At 43.6% G+C, this 21,626-nt stretch overlaps 1 protein-coding gene across 3 annotated transcripts in view; it reads left to right on the top strand.

The window, feature by feature from the left end:
* The first annotated feature begins 910 nt into the window (after positions 1 to 910).
* Positions 911 to 21,626, top strand: part of SERINC5 (serine incorporator 5) — a 41,381-nt gene continuing 20,665 nt past the window's right edge. For all 3 annotated transcript variants that reach the window (XM_014258868.2, XM_014258867.2, XM_014258866.2), the window contains exons 1-4: positions 911 to 1,077; positions 13,567 to 13,734; positions 19,936 to 20,114; positions 20,419 to 20,501. In XM_014258868.2, coding sequence (XP_014114343.1) covers positions 1,051 to 1,077; positions 13,567 to 13,734; positions 19,936 to 20,114; positions 20,419 to 20,501 — 457 coding nt within the window. In that variant the 5' untranslated portion in view covers positions 911 to 1,050. The remainder of the gene's footprint in view (positions 1,078 to 13,566; positions 13,735 to 19,935; positions 20,115 to 20,418; positions 20,502 to 21,626) is intronic.

Raw genomic sequence — 21,626 nt, 5'->3', positions numbered from 1 at the left:
TTAGTGTCCACAAAGGTGATTAGAGGACTCCTCTGAAAGTACAGACTTCCCCATCCACCTACAAACACATCTCCTTAATATGTAGCCTTCCTGTACAACATATGTGATCATTAAAATTAGCTTTAAGTCCGCCCTGGGCAGAGATATATTTATATATTTTAGAGTTATATTCATAACTCTAGTAAGTCTTTGTTCTTCACAAAGTTCAGTTTAGCACGACCTTGGCTGAGCAGCAGTCTGTGTCAATTAATAAAGCTTAATAAAATTAATGTGTTCTCTCGTTATTTCATAATCTACACATCTGCCCTTATCTAGAAGCAGATTCACGCAGCGTGTTTGTAAAGTCACATTCATCTGTTATGACGACGCCTGTCAGACCTGAATTTGGCTTTGCAAGTTCCTGTTGTCACATGGGAAGCTGAGAAATCCTCGGCTCCTGCCTAGTACTGCGCATGACTTTAAGCGACTGAGGCTGGAGAATTTATTTCGGAAACACCGAGGAAAGGTCTCAGCTCCCGTTAGGAAAACACGGCCTTACAGCTGTCCTTGGAACAAACACGGCATTTCCACGCATGAACGGGCTTGTGTGTAGGCCGTGCGATGCGGCAAAGCAGTTTGCACCGGGGTTGGTGCGCTACAGCTTTAAACTTCAATTTGATGCCCAGCCCCGTAAGATCCGCATGTTTGAATGCCCTATTCACTGAATTTATTAGATTCCAGCGACTCAAAACCACGTGTTTTAATAGTATATTAGCAGGCAGGTGTCCTTGCGAGCAGGACAGCCTAGGATGGCCCCGCTCGGACCCACCGCCCGTGTATCGCCGCTGCCTCGGGGAGCGAGGTAGCGCAGCTCACACGCGGGCTGACGACAGCGGAAGCCGGGCGGCGGGGCCGGGCCGGGCCGGCAGCCGGGCAGAGGCGGTGCCGCTCCGCCCGCGCTGCCCTGCCCATCCCAGGACATCCCAGCCCTGCCCATCCCGGGATATCCTAGCCCTGCGCGCTGCTGCATGCGGGAGCAGGGAGAGAGCCTCGCCGGCCCGCTCCTCCAGCATGTCCGCCCGCTGTTGCGCCGGCCAGGTAGGGTCGGGAGCGCGGCAGGTGTGCGGGCGGACATTCCCGGGCACGGCGCTGGGGGCCCGCCCGGGGGCTCCGCGGCGGGGAGCGAGGTCCCGGGGAGCGGCCGGCGGGCCGGGGCGGTGGGCGCTCTCCCCGGGAGCGGAGGCCGGGCTGGGCAGGGGCCGGCGCGCCGTGCCTGCGCTGCCCCGCGGCTCGGCGGGCTCCGGGCCGGGCTGCGCGCCGGGCTCCCCCCGCCATCGGCGCGGTGGAGGAAAAGCAGCCCTCGCAGCGAGCGGGGGTGCCTGTCCGGGCTCTCCAAGTGCCCACAGTGGTGTTCCTGCCAGTTTCTTGGGTGGATTCCCTGATGTTTCGGGAGGGAGGCTGTCCCCGAGGTGCGTGCGGACAGGCGGGAGCCGCTCCGCTCACCGGACATGCTGTCCGCATGCTGCGGGTGGAGGTGCCGACATGGAGAGAGGCCTTCCCAAAGCCCTGCACGGCAAGGAGCAATTCCCAAAGGGGCAGCGGATCCTTCAGAGCTACGAGAGGCGGTTCACTAGTAGCCGCTGGCTGCAGGTGGTGGGGAGATGAGAGACCACATGGTATAAGAATTGGAAAGGTCTTAACTAATCCCGTATCCACTGGCTGCCTATCTGTCCTCAGACAGACCTTTCCACAAGCTCCTTTGAATTCGGCTTGTGGAAGGTTTCGGCGTGTTCAGGTACTGAAGAGGAAGTGAGAGGTGAGAACAAGTGATGAGGGGGGACTAAGTGCAGGACTTAACACTGTTCAGTATCCATGGGGTGGGTATTCGATACTCCTCATCTTACCATGGTGCACCTGTTTTCCTATTTAAATAAATTCCATAGATGAAGGACCGTGACTTGGAGGAGATAGGCAGTATTGAGGCCCTTTCCAGATCTCCTCTTTGGTTGCACTGAAGGGAAGGACTCCTGTTCCTAATAGTTGTCTCTCTGGTGTGATGTTAGACATCTCCAGACACTTTATTTTGTGTTTTTTTTTCACAAATCTCTGTTTCTGCAATAGAAACCCATTACTACTTCTGTCTGCAACAGACTAGCCAGCAAACTTACTCCTGTTTTACATATTTAAACACCTTATGGTCCTAATTCTGTAGCTACTTCTTTTCCTTTGCTCACTCTGCCCACCCTTAGAATCTGGTTATTCTCTTGTCTTTTGTGAACCTCCTGGGAAAAGTCTTACGTTATTCCTGTAGTTTGAAATCCTGGGCTGGGTTTGGTCTTTTGTTTGTGTTTCTTTCAATCTTCAGTGGGACAGGAGGATAACGGAGCATGCATCCACTTGCTTGCTCTCTGGGAGCTGCCCTGGACCTCTCCACACAGACCTGTGGACCGTGGGGACAGTAGTAACCACACTTGCTAATGTTGTTCTTAATGCAGGGGCCTCCCTGACTGCCGCTTCGTAATCATTTTGGCAGTGTGTGAAACAAGTTGTGGAGCAGCTCAACAAAGTGCAGTTAGTAGGTGCTGTTACTACCGTGGTTTGTGGCTTTTTGCATTTTCATTGTGCTCTTTTTTGGTGTAGCTCCTGGAGAAGTAACTTAAATTACCAAGAGGATGAAACTGTTGTGATGCTCAGTGGTGAATGGCGTGACTTTAGTGTAACTAACCTTTGAGACTTTCTTAAAGCCTCTGTGCCTACCCCACGTAATAATCCCTGATAGTAATGTGTTTCATTGACACTGATGTCTCACTTTGGAGTCTGTAAATAAACTGAACTCCTTAGTGTTGTTGAAGATGAAGCGAAAGCCCCAAGGTGGATGTAGTCATGATGCCAGAAATCCCTGGGGAGCTTTATTCTGCTGGCTCAAGCACTACTTTTGATGTAAGACATATATGACATATTGCTGGAGTTACACCAGCAAACATAGTGTGGATAACCTTTTTATAGGCTAAGATAATAAACAGCATAAACCATGTTTCAATAGCATTGCAGTGTCACATTTTTAAAATGAAAAATGGTCTTTGCCTTTTTTACTTGATTTATTCTAACCTTGATGAGTGCAAGTTTGTATAATATGATTAATGCAGAAGACAAACAAAGGGGATAGAAGTTCTTCATTCGGTCTCATCTAAGCTTCCTCAGGCATTTTGTGGGTGCTGTTAATCAAGCTGGAAAATCAAAAAGGAATTTGGCCTCTCCTTCAGTTTTTTTCCTGAAGATGAAGTTAACCCTGTGTCCAGAGAGATTAAGTGCCTGAGGAAAGATGAAACTTTTGTAAGAGTTATACAAAATAACTCTCATTTTAGGTCCCTGATTTTTTCAAAAAATATAGTGGTTTGATGTGGTTGATATCCTGCAGCATGAGGATTACTTGTGGCAAGTATTTTTTCCTTGTTTATATCTTATGCATTCCTCTGTCTGTGGGTCTGCTTTCCTAGAACTGACTGAGAACTTCAGTATTGTCTTTCTGAGCTATGTAAGGGCAATTTTCGTTTGTGTGTAATTGCTGCTTGTCTGCAGCTGGTATCAAAATTATATTGTGAGTTAACATGACAATTCATCTTCACTCCAGAAACTTTTTCTGGTGTGAAATAGATGATGAGTGATTGGTACTTCTTTTGAATCAAACCATGCTAAATGTCTAGTTGATGGTACCTGTCAGAATGAATGGATTCAGGTTTTGCAGCCCAGATTCCTGTTGTTACAGGATATAGCAGCAAGCTGCCAGATTTCAGTCTACTTTGGTTATGCTGATTCTGCATTTACAAAATTATTTAAAATTATCTTAATGGACATTACTGTGTGACTTGCATCCTTGCCAACTAGCCCCTGAAAACTGTCTTTGAAGGAACTTGGCCATTTATAAACTTTAATTTTTGTAGTTGTTTTTTATTGGGCAATGTACAACTTTGCTTTGAAGAAAATTGTGGTATTTAGGTTTCCAAGCTTGCTTAATGTTTCTTCTATTGCTTATGTCTTATCGATAGACCTATTTTGAGAATGCAGTGAGGATACAGTTTGGCTTGGGCCTCCACAATGCTTTTGATTACATAAAAACTCTGCTTAAATTGACAGGAAACAGGATTTTATATTTGGCTTTTCTTCAGTAGTGATTCTCAAGAGAATAAAGTTGAGATCATGGTTAAAGAAAGCAGCTGTTGCGGAAAATCTTTATTAGAATGAGTATGTTTTTTCCAGAGTTAAATAAATGTAATTTAGATTGTTAACATTCATTTTTGGTGGACAGTATGTTGTAGCTGGGTTGTTCAAGAAGATGGATTTTTCAGTTAGAACTGGTAGTTATTAAAATTTATGAAGCTCTTTTTGTAGGTTTGTTAAATCCTGAGAGATGTGCTTAATAATACTTAGAAATTATATCACGTAGTAAATAAAAGATGTGCTGCAAATTAGAGTATCAGGTTTTCAATTTCTACCCAAAATTCTAATTCTGATGGTTTGGGGTTTTTTTAAAGAAAAAAGAGGGGTAAAACCAGCTCTGGTATATTTTTCAGGTTGACTTTGGCCCATCTTATGGCTTCTGTGACTTCATAGCTTTTGGGTAAGGGAGGGAGACCCCTGTGTACTCCGGGACTGCCTGCCTCTCTGGTGCTGCCTGTTTGCACCTGCAGGTTGAGAAGGGGGCTTGCAGTCCTGTCCCATGGTCTTCTCTTTTCATTACATGGTGGTTCTGTCATCCTCATCCAGATCTGTGTCCTCTGAGGTCACAGGAGCACTGCAGGACATAAGTGTAGTGTGAGGTACCACAGTGCTGAGTGATGGTCCTGGTGGTGCTCCTGGTTTCACTCCATGGGGTGCTCCCAAAAATACCATCTCTTGTTCTGCAAATGGCCTTTGTAGGCTAGAGGGGTTTGTTTAGTGTGTTTGACCTAAGCATTTAGCTGCGGGTATTTCCACACCTCTGCCACTGCTATTATTAATTGTGATAGAAGGGGAAGCTAGCTGTCTGAGGTCAGTCCTAGAATATTGTAGTGTAATCCAATATATTAGGAAAAAAAAGACTGGTGAAGAACTATTTTTGCTGTTTGCAGAAACATGGAGTTTTTGCTTTAAATAAATGGTTTCCTGAATAATTGAATTAGCAAAGTCTTGATTTCCTGCAGCTTTGTCCATTGAGGTTGGTGTCTCATACTGATTCCCATTCCAGTAAATATGAAGGTGCATTACAACCTTTTCCTTGCTTAGGGTTGAGAGATTTTTTCTCCACTAAAACTTTTGCCTATTTTCAAGGAGACTTTAAAAACTTGTCTTTGAGGTTCCATCTGCCTGCTAAAGCGGGATAAAATTTACTGCTGCTTTCAAAAGTGATCAAAAAGGGAAGGAAAAATGACCAAAAGATGGGGAGCTCCTGTAAGTGTTGTATAATTTCCTGTTGCGTTTCTAGGTTAGAATCCTTTCCCTGTCACTGCATGAGAGGGGGAAGACAGTCTTTCTCATTCCTGCCTGATTTCCAATTGCTTCCTACTTTTTAAGATGTTTTCTCTTGCATCCCATGAGTTGGTTGTATTGTGGGTTTAAAGAAAGGCCTTTGAATACCTATAGCCCTAGACCTGTGGACTGAAGGCAGTAGAAGAGTAGGGCCTTCACTTTTAAGGACAAGGGAGTATTTTTCTGCTGAAGGATCTAAATACTACTGGTTTTATTTTAATTTTTGCAAGTGTGGCTGTTCTAAGATATCTTTTTCCCGTTAGTGGGACTTTCATTGCAATGGAAACACTTGCAGTTGTGGGTACAAGACATACTTCATTCAGGGATGAAAGCCTGAGCTGTGACTATGATAGAAGCTGAAGGTCTCATTTGAGGTAGTGGCTGCTGCCATACCAAACACATGCTGAGGGTGCATTCTCTTCTCAAGTTAGCCATGTGAAAATGTGCTTGGACCTTAGGTTGCTTCCTGTGTCTCTCTTGAGGACCCCAGTCAATGGTGCTTCCATTTTTTTCTCAACTGTGCAGGCCCTAGGAGGTCTTAGCATTTAAAATGCCTGGCATCCAGGATATTTAGGCTGCAAGTGACCATTCTGTTGATGGGATTTGACCTGCTGCCTTGTTCAAGTCATCTATAAGCTTCAGCATCAGCATGTTACAGCGAGAGGCAGTGAGGGGCTGAGCCAGCCAGAGCTGTGGGGTCTGTGGGGTGTGCCTGTGATGGCATGTGGGGGGAGGTTGCTCTCTGCCCGTTTTGAAGGGAGACCTACACACCAGCCATCTCATCATCATTTTAATTAGCGGCACCTGCGCAGGAACTACTCTTTGCAGTTTAGTCATTGGATCTTCCAGCAATTAAAGATAATGTGTGCACAACTATTTAAACATATAAATGTTAACAGTATGAAACTGTAAAATTTTGCTCTTCCTTCTGTCCAGTAACACAGATCCAAAATATGTCAACCTGTAATCTCTAACAAGAACTACTCTTCATGTTTTCTGAAAAGACCTCTCTCATGGATTTTCCTCTTGGCTTATTACAATCACTGTCAAAACAGTGGTTCAGGAATACTTCTATATCAGGAGGATATAGGCATTATATTTAAAAATGCTCATCAAGAAGCAATGTCAGGATGTGGTGCAGGCTGCACTTTAAACATACCTGTCTGGAAAAGTGTGTGAATGTTGGGATGTTGATGTAAACTGGAGCATCTTTAGCAATGCTTTGAACAAGTAGTTTTGTTGGTTTTTTTTTTAATATGAAGGAATGAGAAAGAGGCAAGGCTTTGTACCAGTTTATTGGCTTTTGTCAATTCTTGTACAAAGTCTTTTTTTTTTTTTTTTACTCCTCATCCTAAAGTCCCCTTGGACTTAGTACCGTCTTTTAAAGACACAGCATGTTTGTGGAACAGCTCAAAGCTGTCTGTTCATTCAAAAGCAAAGCAGCTGTTCCAGCTACGTGCTTTAAGACAATGCATATGAAAATTTAATTTTAACTGCTTCTTCACTCCAGTGCTACATGGACTTAGGCAGTTACTGCTCTGCATTTTGTTCTCTCTACCTGATGGTATATCTGCATTATACCATGTGCCATCCTACCTCTAGAGTCCTGGTCTTGAACACCAGAGCTAACCTAGAGAAAAAATCTGCTCTCTGTATGAAGTGATGGCTCCAGCTGTGAGACTTTGCCTCTGCTGACTTCTCTTTCATCTTTCAGTTGCTTGGTTATTATCTCGTCTGCTGTGGAAGTTTGAGAAGTGGCTGCAGCATGAACTTAATGCAGATGAGAAAACTGTGAAATACGGAATTATAGGCAAGGACAGCTGAGCCTGTCACCCAGCAGAGGTTGCTGTCAGTGAGGAATGTCAAGGGATCAGTGCAAAGAAGCTTCAGATTCAGGTCTGTTTTCCTCAGTGACTTGAGAGGATATTTAAAATTGCTCCCAGAAGCTCACAGGTGGATGAAAGGACTGATGGAGCAGAAACAACTGTTGAAGGAGATGTAACCTGGATGGCATGACATCACTGTAAATAAAATGCAACTTTTTAATTACAGCCATGTAGCTGGTTGCCCACCTTGTGTGTGGAGTACTGGAAGGCTGAGTCCCACCCCCTTTCTGGCTATATGCTGGAGAGAGGAGTCGAGTCACTTGCTGGGCTGTTTGCAGTTGGACTACCATGATTTTGTAGGAGGGACTGGAAAAATTTCCTTTTTTTTTCAGGAAAAAAGACCATGAACAACTTAGGTGCTGGGAGGAGAAGTCTTAAAGCCTTCAAATGAGACTGAGAATAAATGTTTTGGTTTCTTCCTTTGATGAGCAGGGAGAAAAGACCAGGAAATTAAAAGGCTGTCTGAGCTAGTGAAGAAAGCCTTACCAGGAACCAGTGCCTGGGGAACTGTAGCAGACAAATTAGAAGGTGTTTTTTTTTTCTCTCTTTTTGGTGTCAGAATCAAGTAACCACAGGGATGAAGAGCCTTCCCTATACTGCTCTCAAATCCAGATGGTCTATGCTAGTCGAAAGTAGCTCAGTAGAGGAGATGGATGATGTGATACAGTGTGAGGCTCAGGTCAGGCTAAACAATTGGCTTGTTTTTTCCAAAATCATCAGGAGAAGAGCAGTTGAGCAGACTTGAATATAGACATTTTGCAGTGATTTTATTTTCTAATGCTGAGCTGAGTCACCACTTAATACTGTTTGTGCAGAGAGACAGAAGCTGATCACCTTCAGTCCGGCTTAACTTCAGCTCTGCCGGTGCCTGGCACCCATGGTTTAACTCAGTGTAGCTTTCTTGCCTAGGTCTCAAGCTGCTTGGTGTGCTGCATGGCAGTTCTGCCCCGTGGTGGCTGAGGGCAGGAAACGCTGACCAGAAAGCATGGCTCAGGCAGCATCTGGGCTGGAGTGACTGTTCTCTGAAGTCTCTTCCAGTTTTGCACAGTTGGCAGTGTGAGATGTGCTCCTCCAAATAGGTCATCAGTTGATTAACTGGTATGTTGGTTCACAAAGCCTCTTGGCTTAAGTCACATGGTGAGTCTGAATATTAAATAACAAGCAGTGGAAAGCCAGTTAAGTCAGACAAAGGACAAAATAAAACCTTCTTTTTGGTGAGTTTAGTTACTTCTGAGGGACAAACAGCTTTGTAATCATGTGACTCGTTGAAGAAGCTTTTGGAAAATGCATATGCAAAACAGCACTAGGTTTTCAATAATAGTCTGAGACCAGCTGCTAACACTCAGGACACCTGGTATCAGACATCTCTTGTTTTCATGAACTAAGAAAATATTTCTGTATTTCTTCCAGATCTTCTAGATTCTAGAAACCAAAAGTCCAAGCAGGGGCAGCTGTATAGCCGCTTCAGGATCTTTTTCATGCAAGGCTGGCTGCTTTGCCTGTCCAGTTTGCTTGGATGCTGCCTGTAGCACTGAGAGTAGATGTTTGGATGTTTTTGATAGAGCTGCTGTTAACAGCTCAGTGACTGCATTATCTGCAAATCTTATGGCCCAGATAATGCTCATAGTCAAGTAACCAAGCAGTGCATGAAAAGCTTAGCTGCTCTAGGCCCCCATGAAAAGAAGCTTCAGCAAGGCACATTCCTGTGCTCGGGTGGACAAGCTGGAAGGCACGCATTCTCCCCTGACGCTCTCACCAGGCTGTTGGATAGGAAGGAAGAAATTAAAAGCTGCTAAGTCTTCATTTCATTAAAGAATGCAGGTTTTTTAGCCCATTGTGCTCTTATCCCCTTTGATTTTTAGCATTTCTGCTGAGGTCTCCCAAAAGGAAATTCTTTGTTGTGATAAGCTTGATACTTGCCTATGGTTTGTATAATCTAAAAATACCATAGGCTATTTTGGGCAGTGATCCTGAAACTCTTCACTTTAATGACAACACAAAGTATTTCCTAAAGCCTTTGAGATCTTTTTGGAAACATATGTGGAAAATTTGTTCTTAATATCTTACTGTCTCTATAAAAGCAGTAGGCAAGATAGGTTCTCTTACTTCTTGGTCTTGTATGTAAACAGCTACATGTGCTTAACATTACTCTCATAGCCCATTCCACTGATTTATCAGATTGCATCACGGCTTGCAAAAATCAAGACTTGAGTGTGTGGCAGATGTTAAGTGTGTTTTGGTGGAGTATTTATTGCAGAGAATATTGAGTTTTGCTCAAGTTGGTAAGCCCGCTTTTACCCTGTTTTGTTAACCTGTCTAGCTCTTGCTAACCATAGGTGCTCCCCAGGCTGTTGTAGGATGGGACTGTTCAGTATGTCTGGGCCTGCCTGTGCTTGGAAAAGTGGTTTGCACAAATGAGGGCTGTTACCTGTCTGCTTACTTCTGCTCTTTACTGGGTGAACGTCAAAATTATTGTTCCTTGCACTGACAGGCATGTCCAGCACTCGAATGAGGTGGTAGGAAAGCGCCACTGGAAACATCTGCTCACAGTGGGAGAAGGCACATAGGACAGCAGCAAAACATTCACTTCTGCTTTCCCCTCCTGGCCGGGCACTGCGCCCTCAGGTGAAGTGGTAGAACTGTTGCTGCTGTTGAAGGTAATTTTACTAGGCTGCTTTATTTGGTCACCCTCAGCAGCAGAAAGAACTGTCAGGGCTCATGTGGTGCTGGAGCAGGGGTGGGAGTGAGTGAGTGGCTGACAGAGGAGTCACAGATTTGTCTCAGTTGGAAGGGACCCACAAAGATCATTGAGTCCAGCTCTCACGGGAATATATGGCGATCATACCCACAACTCTGGTGTCATTGGCAGAAAGGCTGGGTCGAGGCTGGGGTTGTTAAGCCAGCCTGGCTACGAGAAGCAATGTCTGTGAAACTGCGCTTTGAGTATATTTCAACAGAAATGTTTCCTACACAGCTCTCCACAGCTGCTGTTGTGAAACCAGTCAAGTCAACCATCATCCAGGCAGTTCCAATCCTGGTGCAGCCTGTTTTCAGGTATATTAGGCTTTCAGATTCTGGAGTCTCGGGCATGTTGGCACTGTACTCTGTGAGCTCTGAAAGAGTAGCACTGAGCAAAGCAGGTGGCTGGTCTGTGCTGTGGTGTCGTGGTGGGTTAGTGTGAGGGAGCTGGCTGGTGGTGTTTGTGGAAAGCATAAATACTTTTCCAGGGTTTGTAATTATTGTCAGACTGTGGTGTGCACCCTGGTGAGGGATGTAAAGCTAGAGAGAGAGCCGGGCTGGCTGCTGCCTGACTTGGGAGCCTTTGGATTGAGGAGGACTGCTGCAGGATGACAAGCTCCTGGTAGAGCAGCCTGGCTTTCAGGTACCATTATTCTGGCTCTTGGAGAACCCAGGCTTGGGGTGGCTAGAGACTCTGAAGGAACTCTGTGCGTACAGGGCCTGCCTGCTGGCAGTGGTCACAGACCTTCATTGTTGTTTGGGTTGTCTCTGTCCTAAAAACTGCACAGCATCCTCTCCCCTCATTTGGAGGAACTTTTAATGATAAGCTAAATCTGTAAAATATTTTTGACATTACTTTTCTTTTCTTCTCAGTCTTCTTTTCATGACATGACAAAAATCTGTTGCTGGTTTGCAGTGGGTTTTGAGCCCCTGTGCAGGAGTCAGAAGGAGGAGGAGAAATGAGATGGGCCATGCCTGCAGTAAAGGATGTGGCATCAGGGTAGCATCTGTGTAACTTAGCTGCACATTGACCGAAACTTAACAGAGAGCTCCTTGTATATGTGGGCTTTGAAGTCTTGTCACCCACAGATGTTATCTTTGAAATCTCCTGGGTCAGTAGGCTGTGGCCAGCATCTTAGTCTTTGGGACAGAGACTGTTCTCATTTATTTTTGGATAACACCTAATTCATTGTGGCCTACTCTGGAACATTAGAGGTACAGTTAAAAAAAGAAAGAAAGTAAAAAAACAACCGTGAAAAAAAACCCCAAACCACCAAATTTGGGGCTGTGGCTGAATAGTCTAACCAACTTTCTATGGTTTCCATGGCTATTCAGAGTGCTTGAAGAGGTGAATCTGGAAAAAAATGGAAATACTGGTATTTTTCACAAATATTTCCTACTTACTATTAGAAACTATCATTAAAGTCTAAGTAATGTGGAAAAGTACATAAATGACTTACACATTCTGTTTAAGCATTTGTTCCTTTAAGTAGAAGCTCCAAGGACCCAGTAGTAGAATAGCAGGCGTTGCTGGATGTAGATGAGATTTTACTGGCAGAGTTCTCTAGCACCTGGTGTAGGAAAATGTTTTTCTCCTTACAAATGCCAAAGCTGCATACCTTTTTACTTCTGTACTGTAGCTATTAACGTTATGCTAAGGCGAACAGTTCATTTCTTCATTGTGGATACTTTGGATTGGGCTGATACCAAATCCTTTCATGTTGAAAGGACCTTTAGTCTTAATTTTTTTTGGTTGTTGTTACAGTTCTGAAGTGGGTGAATTACACATTTCTGGTATGAATTTGTTTTGAAATGTTATCCTATTTGTTGAATTACCTTGCTGTAGCTTCCTTATTTCCTGGACTTTTGTTGATGCTCTAAAAAGTAACGTAATTTCACTAGCTATAAAACATAGAATTGCCATTCAGCCACTAGAGCCTTCTATTTTGAAAGTAGACTTGCATGATGTGCTTTTGAATATAGTATTTTTAATTTCCAGCAGAGGTGCCAACATGAGCCCATTCTGGTTATTCCCCATATCTGGAGCTCTGTGTTTTGGGGAGGATTTCTGTTCTGCAGTAGCAGCTGTTTTAGCAGCTGCATGCTTTGAGGCCCGGTCTCCTCTGGCATGAGATCCAGTGGTAAAGTGAGAGAAGAGCTGCATGGGGGCTGGGTTGGACTGTCCCCATTTTATGTCTTCTGCGACTGAAGAGCTCCTGTTGAGAAAGGGAAGGGCCTGTCTGCCAGCCCCTTCCTGGGGGATGAAGGCCAGAAGTATGACCTTGAATGTTGCAGAGGTAGTCATAGCAAGGAAGTGATAAAGTGACAAAAGAGATTTCTTCAAAATTATTTGAGGCTCTTTGAACAACCAGTCTGGTTGTGAGATTCTGTGGAGTTAGATATCTGTGTCTGCAAACACAGAAGAAACCCCTTCCCCTTGGTCAGACACTGATGCTGGAAGAGAAAGTGTCCTGGGAGGAAAACAGTGCATGATGCTTGGGTGCCTGAAGACACATAAAACCTATGAAGTTTCCCTGGATGACTCACATCTGGCACTTGTGGATTTTCAATCTTTTGGCAAGCATCCACCTTGTACGATGGCTTGCTGAAAGCAGAAGGTTCTCTGAATGTTCCTGTGGCCCCTCCAAACGCTGAGGAAACAACCTGTAAGAAGCAGCCTTGGTGTGCTGAGTGCCAGGGTCTGACAGCACACCATACCTGAGCCTCAGAGAGCCCCTGGAAAATGGGAGTGTAGGGGGCTGAGGTTACTCTGGATTGGCAGCAATGAGACCTGGGAGAGTGGCTCTCTGCTCCAGGCTGCCTGCTGATGTCCAAAAATCCCTCCTGTGGTCATGGCTGGTGGGTTAAGCACAGACAGGAGCCCTGCTGCCTCTTGCAAGTAAAGGCCTGGCCATGGACAGTGCTGCCTTATGTATATAAGTAAGGCTTACCTTTGTATTTTATAGATTACTTTCTTAAAATTAGAAGGCAGGGAAGGTGAATCCAGGTTCTTAGAAAACCAGTAATAATGTTGACATCAAGAAAATGATGAACCTCAATCTAGATCCCTTTTGGGATTATTCAGCACCTTTTTCCTTGTTGAATATTACATAATATTCATTATTCAATTAGTATAATTACATGGGTTTTGCTATGTTCCATGGATTTTATCCAATTGTTGGTAGAAAACTAAAAATACACAGGGAAATCTGTCTCTCATCCTTAGCAAATCTGGGGAAGCTAGACACTGATGTGCTTAAAACTAGTGAGTTTTGGTATAAAAGACAGTCTGCTTCCACTTACATACTGCTCAGCTGGGAGGAGAGGACTTGGGAAATTCTGGAGTCAGTCTTGCAGGAAGCCTCCCAGCTTCCCTGTCTAACTTTTGCAATAGAAACCTTAAGATGGAGGGTTTCGGTGGGAATTTTGACTCAGGTTTTTTTGTCTTACTTTTCAGTTGGCCTGCTGCTGTGGTACTGCTGCTTGTTCCTTGTGCTGCAAATGCTGCCCCAAGATAAAACAGTCAACCAGCACCCGCTTCATGTACGCGCTTTACTTCATCCTGGTGACCATCATCTGCTGTGTCATGATGTCTACAACAGTAGCTAACGAAATGAAAACTCACGTAAGTAGCAGAAATGGGGTCACTGCTGCCCCTGGAAGAAGATGGGGCTCCTTCCACAGCTCTGTGTACAGGGGTGCTCCATCAGAGGAGGTGGTCGATTTCCTCCACCCATCCACTTCTAAACCCGGATGGGATGATTTTCCATGCTCAGTCTCTTGATTTTTCCATGCTCAGCGTCTTCCTGTCACCCACTGAGTATGTTTCACAACAGGAAGAGCCAAGGCCTAGCGTCCTTCCTCTCTGGTGCAGAAATCTGCTGCAGTGAACCCACCCCAGGCTTGCTGTGCAGGCGGTATCACAAGAGGGAGAAGTGTTAGGGAACTTGTTCTAGTAGAACCAATCAATTCAGTCTAACCTTGAATTTGTCTCTGAAAGCTTGTTTAGCAGCAGAAGCAGCAAATTAGAAAATAACTCTTCAAGTGTTGCAATTTTAATTCTGCCTTCCTGATGCAAAGCACAATGCTGCAGAGCCTTTACAAGGGGTTTTCTTCAGTGTATGTTGAGTCATTGTGTTCACATGGCCTTTAACCACAGCAAATACTGTTCATCTCTAATTGTCTTTTTAATTAGAGAGCTTCAAAAGCATGAAAGGAGCTGTGGCTAGAGCTATATTTAAAACTGAAGTTTCCTTCAGAGTTTTAATATAAATTTCCTAAGCTAAATGCTCACCAGCCTGCTTGTGCTCACACACTGGTCCTGTTGTACCACATACTTGGTTTGGCTTCATAAGCCACCCAAGTAGCACAAATCCACTCTCTCACCCACTACAAGCTACAATAATAAAACTCTGCTTTTAACTGAAGAGAACAAGGGCTGCATTGCTGAATTCTTAAAAATGAAGGTTCTGCACTGAATGCATCATTTGGCCTGCTTCGGGGTTGTGTATGTGCTTGTCTTGGAAGTTCAGAAAGCTTCCATCAGTGTGAGCATCCTGTTGTTTTGTGCTCCTCTCCCAGAGAGTGGGGTTGCACAGTGAGGCCTCTTGCCTCGTTGAACCAGTTGCTGAACAACTGCCCTGGTTACGTTCTGTGCTTGGCTTTTGGTCATCTCTGAAACACTTCCCTCTAGAGCATCCCAGATGCAGAAGCTGGTGGCAGCACCCCCTTCCTACAACGCAGATAAACCAGCAGGTTTATAGCAGGCTAATTTGAGGGCATCTGTGCTCTGCTGCCTGTGATCTTTCTTTCTTCCTTCCCGTTGTACCTTCTTTGTATGTTCTATCCTAATTTTCTTTCATTTAATAGCACTTCGCGTGAGTTGTCCTAGGCCACCAGAAGTTGATGACCACCCTGTAGGAGCACCCAGTACAGACATGATGCTTGCCTGTGAGCTGTGACTTAAAAACTGTTCAGCATGTGCGTGCTGAAATTGCTTGCCAGGAATTACTTTGACTTACTAGATGCTTAGCTTGGCAATAAAGTGAATAACCCAAGGAACTTTAGTGTGTGGGAGACAAATTATGTGTTCATATCCAAATTTCATAAAGTTCTTTTCCATCAGTAGTGTGGTTTTAAAGCAGCTTGTATCCGTAACAAAAAATACTCTTTATCCAACAGGAAAGTGATTCAAGAAGCCTTCAATAACATGCTTTTCACTATTGCCAAATTTCTTTTCCAGCTCATAGTCTTGAAAGCTCAGTGTGGGAAGAAATGGCACAAAGAGTAGCTGTTAGTTTGAAGTGGAAAGATAATCACTCTCTTAGTTTAGAGCATTTGATGTCTTTGAATGGGAAATGGACCATCTGAAAGTAGACTTTCTTTATCTGCTTTCTAATTTAATAATTATGTTCAGGGCTGTTAAAAGTTCAAAGACCCCTGAAGCTGATTCAGCACAATTTTAATAGACTGCACCTTGAAAATACTTATTCAGACTAAGCAGACTCAGCTTCTCAGTGATGAGCTGTGTTTTGAAAGTGCTGTGCACTTACTGATTCCTTTGCTTTTGGCTGGGCCATAGAACACTCCCAGCTCCTGAAGCCAAACTGTAATTTAATAACTGCATGTTATTTTTGGGACCTCACACTCTCTTTTTTTTGAGAGAAGACAGATTTTGATTAATTTTAATCAGATGTTTCTTTTTTAAAATTTTTGCATTTAGGTAAAGAATTTCAAATTGTAGTGCAGTCCTTTCTAGAGCTGTAGTCTTGGCAAGGAACCATGTGTCTCCTTTACCAGTGTAGAGTTCAAATACTCATGCTGATCTTACATGGAAGGAATCTCTCTTATGTCAGTGAGATGTGTTTTTTTCTCTTTGGTTGTTTTGCTGTAAGTTCCCAAGTCTGCGGTAGTAAATCTCCGGGGAAAGAAGCAAGAGGCAGTGGAGGAACAGGGAAGAAGTTGATGGTTATTTGCAGGAAAATTTTGGGTAATAAAATGTAAAATAGATTTTGAAAGAGCAATGTTCCATAACAAGGCAAAAGATTGAGTATTTATCAATCAAGACATGTGAACCCAGTGATGGGGACAGAAATACAGAAAAGGCCAATGTAGAGTTACACTCCATATTGTGCTTCTATACCTTGATCCATATATTATTTATTTTTTCCTGTTACACTGTTTTTTTTTTTTAAAAACAGATACATCTTTACTCATGTGTGTTCTGTTGAAGCAAAAACTTGCATTTCACAGGCTTTGAAAGGATAATTGAGAGAAGAAAAAGGAAATAATTGTTTTGGTCTCTCAAAACATTGTTTACTTTTTTTTAAGTTAAATTTTTTATGTTAAATTTTTATGTTAAAGCTCTTTCAAAAGTTTCAGTGGTTTCAGTCTGAAAATTTTCACGTCCTACTTAATTAATGAAAAGAAAAATAAGAAAGATATTTTCAGGAAAACAAACACCAATAAAACTCAGTTCAGTTGTGTGAAAGCATTTCAGTACAAAGTGGTCATATGTTCTAGCAAAACATACTTTCAGGCTTACTTCCCCAGCTAGATTTTTATCTTGGCCCATAACTGCATTGTTGCATGTTAAACCCCAAATATGCAACCAAAAATAAGGGTTCTTAGTGCAGATGCCCACTGCGTATTTTGATAAAAATTTAGCCATAGATTCATGGTGATGTGTTCTGGTCTGATTGTTCCTTGGTTTTCTATTAAATTTCTCAGCTGTCCAAGACAGGTAATTTTACATGGGGTTTTTTGCCCTTGCTTTCCCCTCTACATGGATTTTCTTTCATGCTGCCTCTGCTTCCATAACAAAGTTTGCCTGCTGTATTCTCCCTTCTTGGATGAGGACATCCAGGTGAAAGCAGGATCCCCCAGGGCTGTTTCTACACACTTCTTTCTTCCTGCTCCCTGTGCTGTGTGCTGTGCCGTGCTCCTGTGCTCACACATTTGGGTGTTGGCAGACCCCACCCGGCGGTGGCCAGGCTTCTTGCACCGAGATGGTTCTGTGTGCTTGCAGTGAGAGGCGAGCAAGGTCGGGGCGTCCCCGTTCTGTAGACGCTGCTCAGATGTTGACCATCTCTGAGAGCTTCAGTGTGTGCTGGAAAATTGCCAGCTTTGCTGTGATAACATCATTGCTTGCACAGCAGCTGGGGCGTTTGTATTATTGGAGCGGATACTCAGTTTCTGCAACAAGAATGCTTTGTCTTCTACTCAGAGGGCAAATAATTTAGCTTCTGCTGCTTTTAAAGGTACGAAAGTGGCTGTTTCACTGTATCTTGGCAAATAACTAATATGTGGCTTAACAGCTGTCAGATATACCCAGCAAATGGCTCACATGGTAAAGCACATAGGGTGGGCAGCATTCTCAGCAGCTGAACATGTTTGAGAGATACAGATTGAAAACAAACATCAGTCTTTTTTGTCTGTCAGTGAAGTCACATAAGCCTTGATAAATTGTTCCCAGCAATAGACCATACTTTCACAAAAACTAGCCCTTTTTGTTATACCAGTCCTATTGTCCCCAGCATTGTGCTTGTGTATTTTATATGTTAAACTCTCAAAGAGTTTGATTTTATTATTTTTTTCCTTTTTTGTTTTGTTCCTTCAGGACCATGGGTCTCCTAAAAGAGCATTCAGTCCCATGGGACTGTTTCTGTGGCCATCACTTTGTACTGCATAGTGTGGTGAATACTACACTGGTGGCTAAACTCTTCGTTGCTTATGTAGAGCAAACTGAGCTGTTGCTCGTGTTAATCCACCTATTTTCTCTCAGCCAGACCTGTAATGAAGTTAATATTTACAGGTGGAAAGAATGTATGGGTTCAAAAATCCCATCAAGATCTCTGTAGAAACCTGTGCAATTAAAGAAGGCGCCTATTTATGGTTACCCAGAGATCTGTTTCTAATTAGCTAGTCAGTTAATCAAGTTCTGTGATATTTTTGTTTTGTTGTGTTTTGTTCTGAATGTCTTGCAAGTAAAGTGAACAGATCTTTTAAAGGTCTGTCTCCTTGGTGAGTGCTATCATCTATGTCAAACAAATATTTTTTTCCAGAAATATTTTTAATTCAATATTTTTAGTTCCATTTTTTAACCTCTCCTGATTGATGGTTATTATAAGCAAAGAACACAAAAGCATTAATTGATAGCCCAGTTGCTTTCACTGGCATTGTTGTGTCCCCTTGGCTTGCTGTGGCATCATTGTGGCCTTGATAGTTCTCATAATTATTCCAGTCAATCCATTTGCTCATTTTGAATGCTGGCATGTTTGCCCATTTCATTGCTTTCCAAGACCTGGGAAAAGTGCTGCTAATGCTCCAGACAATTTCTAAGGAGCTTTCCAAAAACTCTTGGATGCAAGTTAGCTGCAGCTACTTGTTTAATGTCCAGCTTCTTTATGCAGTGGCTACTAATCTCCGAGTTACTGCTGAAAGAGCAACTTGGAGTGGCCCAGCTGGAATCCGTTCTCATAACACCACACAGCTGTGCTGAGATGTTTTCATCTCCTCGGCTGGTTCTAGCCCACCGAGCATCAGCTCCATGTTATAGTTAGGTTTGCTACCCTCAGCTCAGCAACACTGTTGCTGTGGGCTCCTCTTTTTGAGGAACTGCTAGGAGAGTTGTTGAGCTCCTGGCTGGTTTGGGTTCCTGGAACATTGATATAAGTTGCATATCCTGCTGAGAGAGGTAGGCTTTCAGAGCCTGGTGGCTGGAAGCTGGCAGTTTACTTGTTCATCACTTGCTTCCTGCATCTCAGAGGGCTTTCTACATGGCTGGCTGATGACTAGCATCCAGGCCCTCTCATTCTTTCATTGTTACAGCTTTGTGTACTGTCCTGCTTGCTGAATGAAGCGGTGTCCTTTGCCATAGCTGTTGATTTGTGTGTGTTGTGTCCTGCTACATGTTGGCTTCTCTATCCTCCAAGCACCTGTATGGATAGCAGCAGTCAGCTCCAGAGGGTTTAATAATGTTGCTGAACTGGTCTTGCCAGCCTCAGCTGAAGGCTGTAAGCATACAGAGAGGCCCTTTTTTCCTTTGAAATGGACAGTGGTTTTCTAATTAAATTCCTGCGTTTCTGTGCAGCTAAATGGTTCTCTGGCTGTGAGGGGTGGATGTCTACACAGAGGCGCCTCACAGCAGCAGGTCCTGGCCACATAGACCTGTTTTTTTGAACACCCAGTATCATGTTCATGTGGTGAATCTGAAGCCAAAATGTGGAGCTGTTTCTTTTCCCCTTTGTGGGGAAAGGCCTCAAAGGCAAATATTTAATGAGTCAAGAAAGGCAGGGTTATTCCACCTTTCTGTTTATTTAGAATAAAATCAGGTCAACTGGCACAACTGCCTTTCAGAAGTTGTGATGGGGAGGAGGGTGGCTGCTGCCCCTGTGACACTTGGGTGTCTGCATTTCCAGCCAGGGCAGCATAAGCCCCTGGTATGTCTCATGTAAGCTGAATTACTGAAGCAATCAGAGTCTTTTGCTGTACAGCATGGGAAGGAAAGAAAGGAAAAGATTCCCCAGGATGAGGGAATAAGCAGTAAAGCAGGAATGGCATGAACTAGGAGAGCCGAAATAAGCTGGATTTGTACCCCTAGGGATCTGTAGATAGTTGAATGAAGGTTCTGGAAGACTTCAGTCCCTTTCTTTTTTTTGATTTTTTATATCTGCTGAACCCTGAAATCCAGGTGAAGGGGTGTCAAAAGTCAAAGGTATTAAATGAAGCCAGTGAAAAGTCAGTGGTGCCCAGACTTAGACATGCTTGGTTATGTGTGCTTCATGTCCTTTCTAACAGCTTATATATAATGTGTTCTGCTTTTCAGATTCCCTTCTACAAGCAGATGTGCAAGGGTATTCAGGCGGGTGAGATGTGTGAGAAGTTGGTGGGGTACTCTGCAGTGTACAAAGTCTGTTTTGGGATGGCCTGTTTCTTCTTTTTATTCTTCTTGTTTACCATCAAAATTAACAACAGCAAAAGCTGCCGAGCATACATTCATAATGGGTGAGTTTTTTGTTTGATTGCCTAATTTTCACATCTCTTTACAAGTGTGTGACATGAACTTTCCGTGTGGGTGTAGTACTAGGCAGAAAAAAACCCCAAAAAACCAAGAAACTTTACTTCGCTCTTACTGTCAGTAATAATGTGGCCAAGTGAAAACTAAGTAAAGTGGTAATCAGTCATCAAAGGATGTGGTTTTTTTTCTTGCTATGCTTTAAATAGAGATTTCTTGTGGTACTAAAGCTGAAAATCTCAAATTCCTATTACAACCAAATTTGTTTTGTTTTGTTTTTTTCCTCTCATACAGATTCTGGCTTATTAAACTTATAGTTCTGGCAGCAATGTGCTCCGGAGCCTTCTTCATTCCTGATCAGGACACTTTCCTCAATGGTATGTCCTCTTGTTTTGTTATGCTGCTTCATTCTCTACTATCTCATGAGTGGTTAGAAATGCAGGAGGTCTGATCAACATGGATATTGCCTTGTTTCTTCAAGTAAAGCCTTTACAGACCAGATGCAAAAATAGTATCTGGAGCTGCTTGGAGGGAATGCTGTGTGTGCAAACTACATGGTTTTCATGTGAATGTGCAGGAAACAGCATGTTTTTTTTCTGACCAAGAGCAGGCCAAAGTGGTAGGTAACAATACCACTGCAGCAATTCTTTAAGAATTCTTGCCAATTCTTTAAGAAATATGGAATTATAATGGTGCAGAAGGAATTGTTCACTGAAGATCACAGAGCTGAGTATTAGTTTGACTTGTGCAGGTAGCCATAGCATAGTGCAGCACAGTGGAGAGGGGCCAGTGCTCCAGGAGGCACAGTAACCTGCTGGGCACTGGTGTTTGCTGCCTGGAAACTTGCAGTGCCCCAAAAGAATTGGTGATGTTGTTAATTTTCAGGTTGGGGACATACATGCAGTAAGGTAAAATTAGAGTTCTTGGGCCCTGGTACATGTGCTCTGCTGAGGATGCCATGTCAGAAGCATTTCTAGTTTTGGAAGGAATGCTGGCAAAGCACAGGCATGCTGCTACTAGCCCAGTACTGAAGTGCCAGATGGGAGGGAAGTGTATCACAAGAGTCTTGCGGGCTAGGAGCAAAAATCCTGGTGATACCAAGTTTGTTCTCTTACCATTGCAATAAGTTCATCTTACAGGATGTAAGCCCATAAGCTGTTGGGTCTGGACAGGTGAAGAGGAATGGGATCAGTAGAGCAAAGGAGCAGTTGTGTATGCTGCCTGCTTCCACCAGGACTTGCTTGGTTACCTTGTTCTCAACACTCTTCTGCTTTAGCCAGGATGTTTAAAAGGGCAGGAGGAAGGGGTAGCATGGGGGAGAGAATAGAATGGACAGACTATGAGCACAGTACTCTGGGAAACTAAAGTAAAAACCACAAGTTAACCACTGACAGGTATAATTCAGCTTCTTGCTCTTACTGTCTGTTTGGTCCTGCTCAGTTTGAGGCCCATCTTCCATCTCTGTGAGTTTGTGGGATTGCTGTATGTGTTTGTCCTTGGAA

Source organism: Pseudopodoces humilis, chromosome 4 (genome assembly GCF_049639895.1).
Source record: "Pseudopodoces humilis isolate 2021_Gansu_Grassland_sample_001 chromosome 4, ASM4963989v1, whole genome shotgun sequence".
Classification (NCBI taxonomy): domain Eukaryota; kingdom Metazoa; phylum Chordata; class Aves; order Passeriformes; family Paridae; genus Pseudopodoces; species Pseudopodoces humilis.
This window is presented reverse-complemented; position numbering and strand designations above follow the sequence as displayed.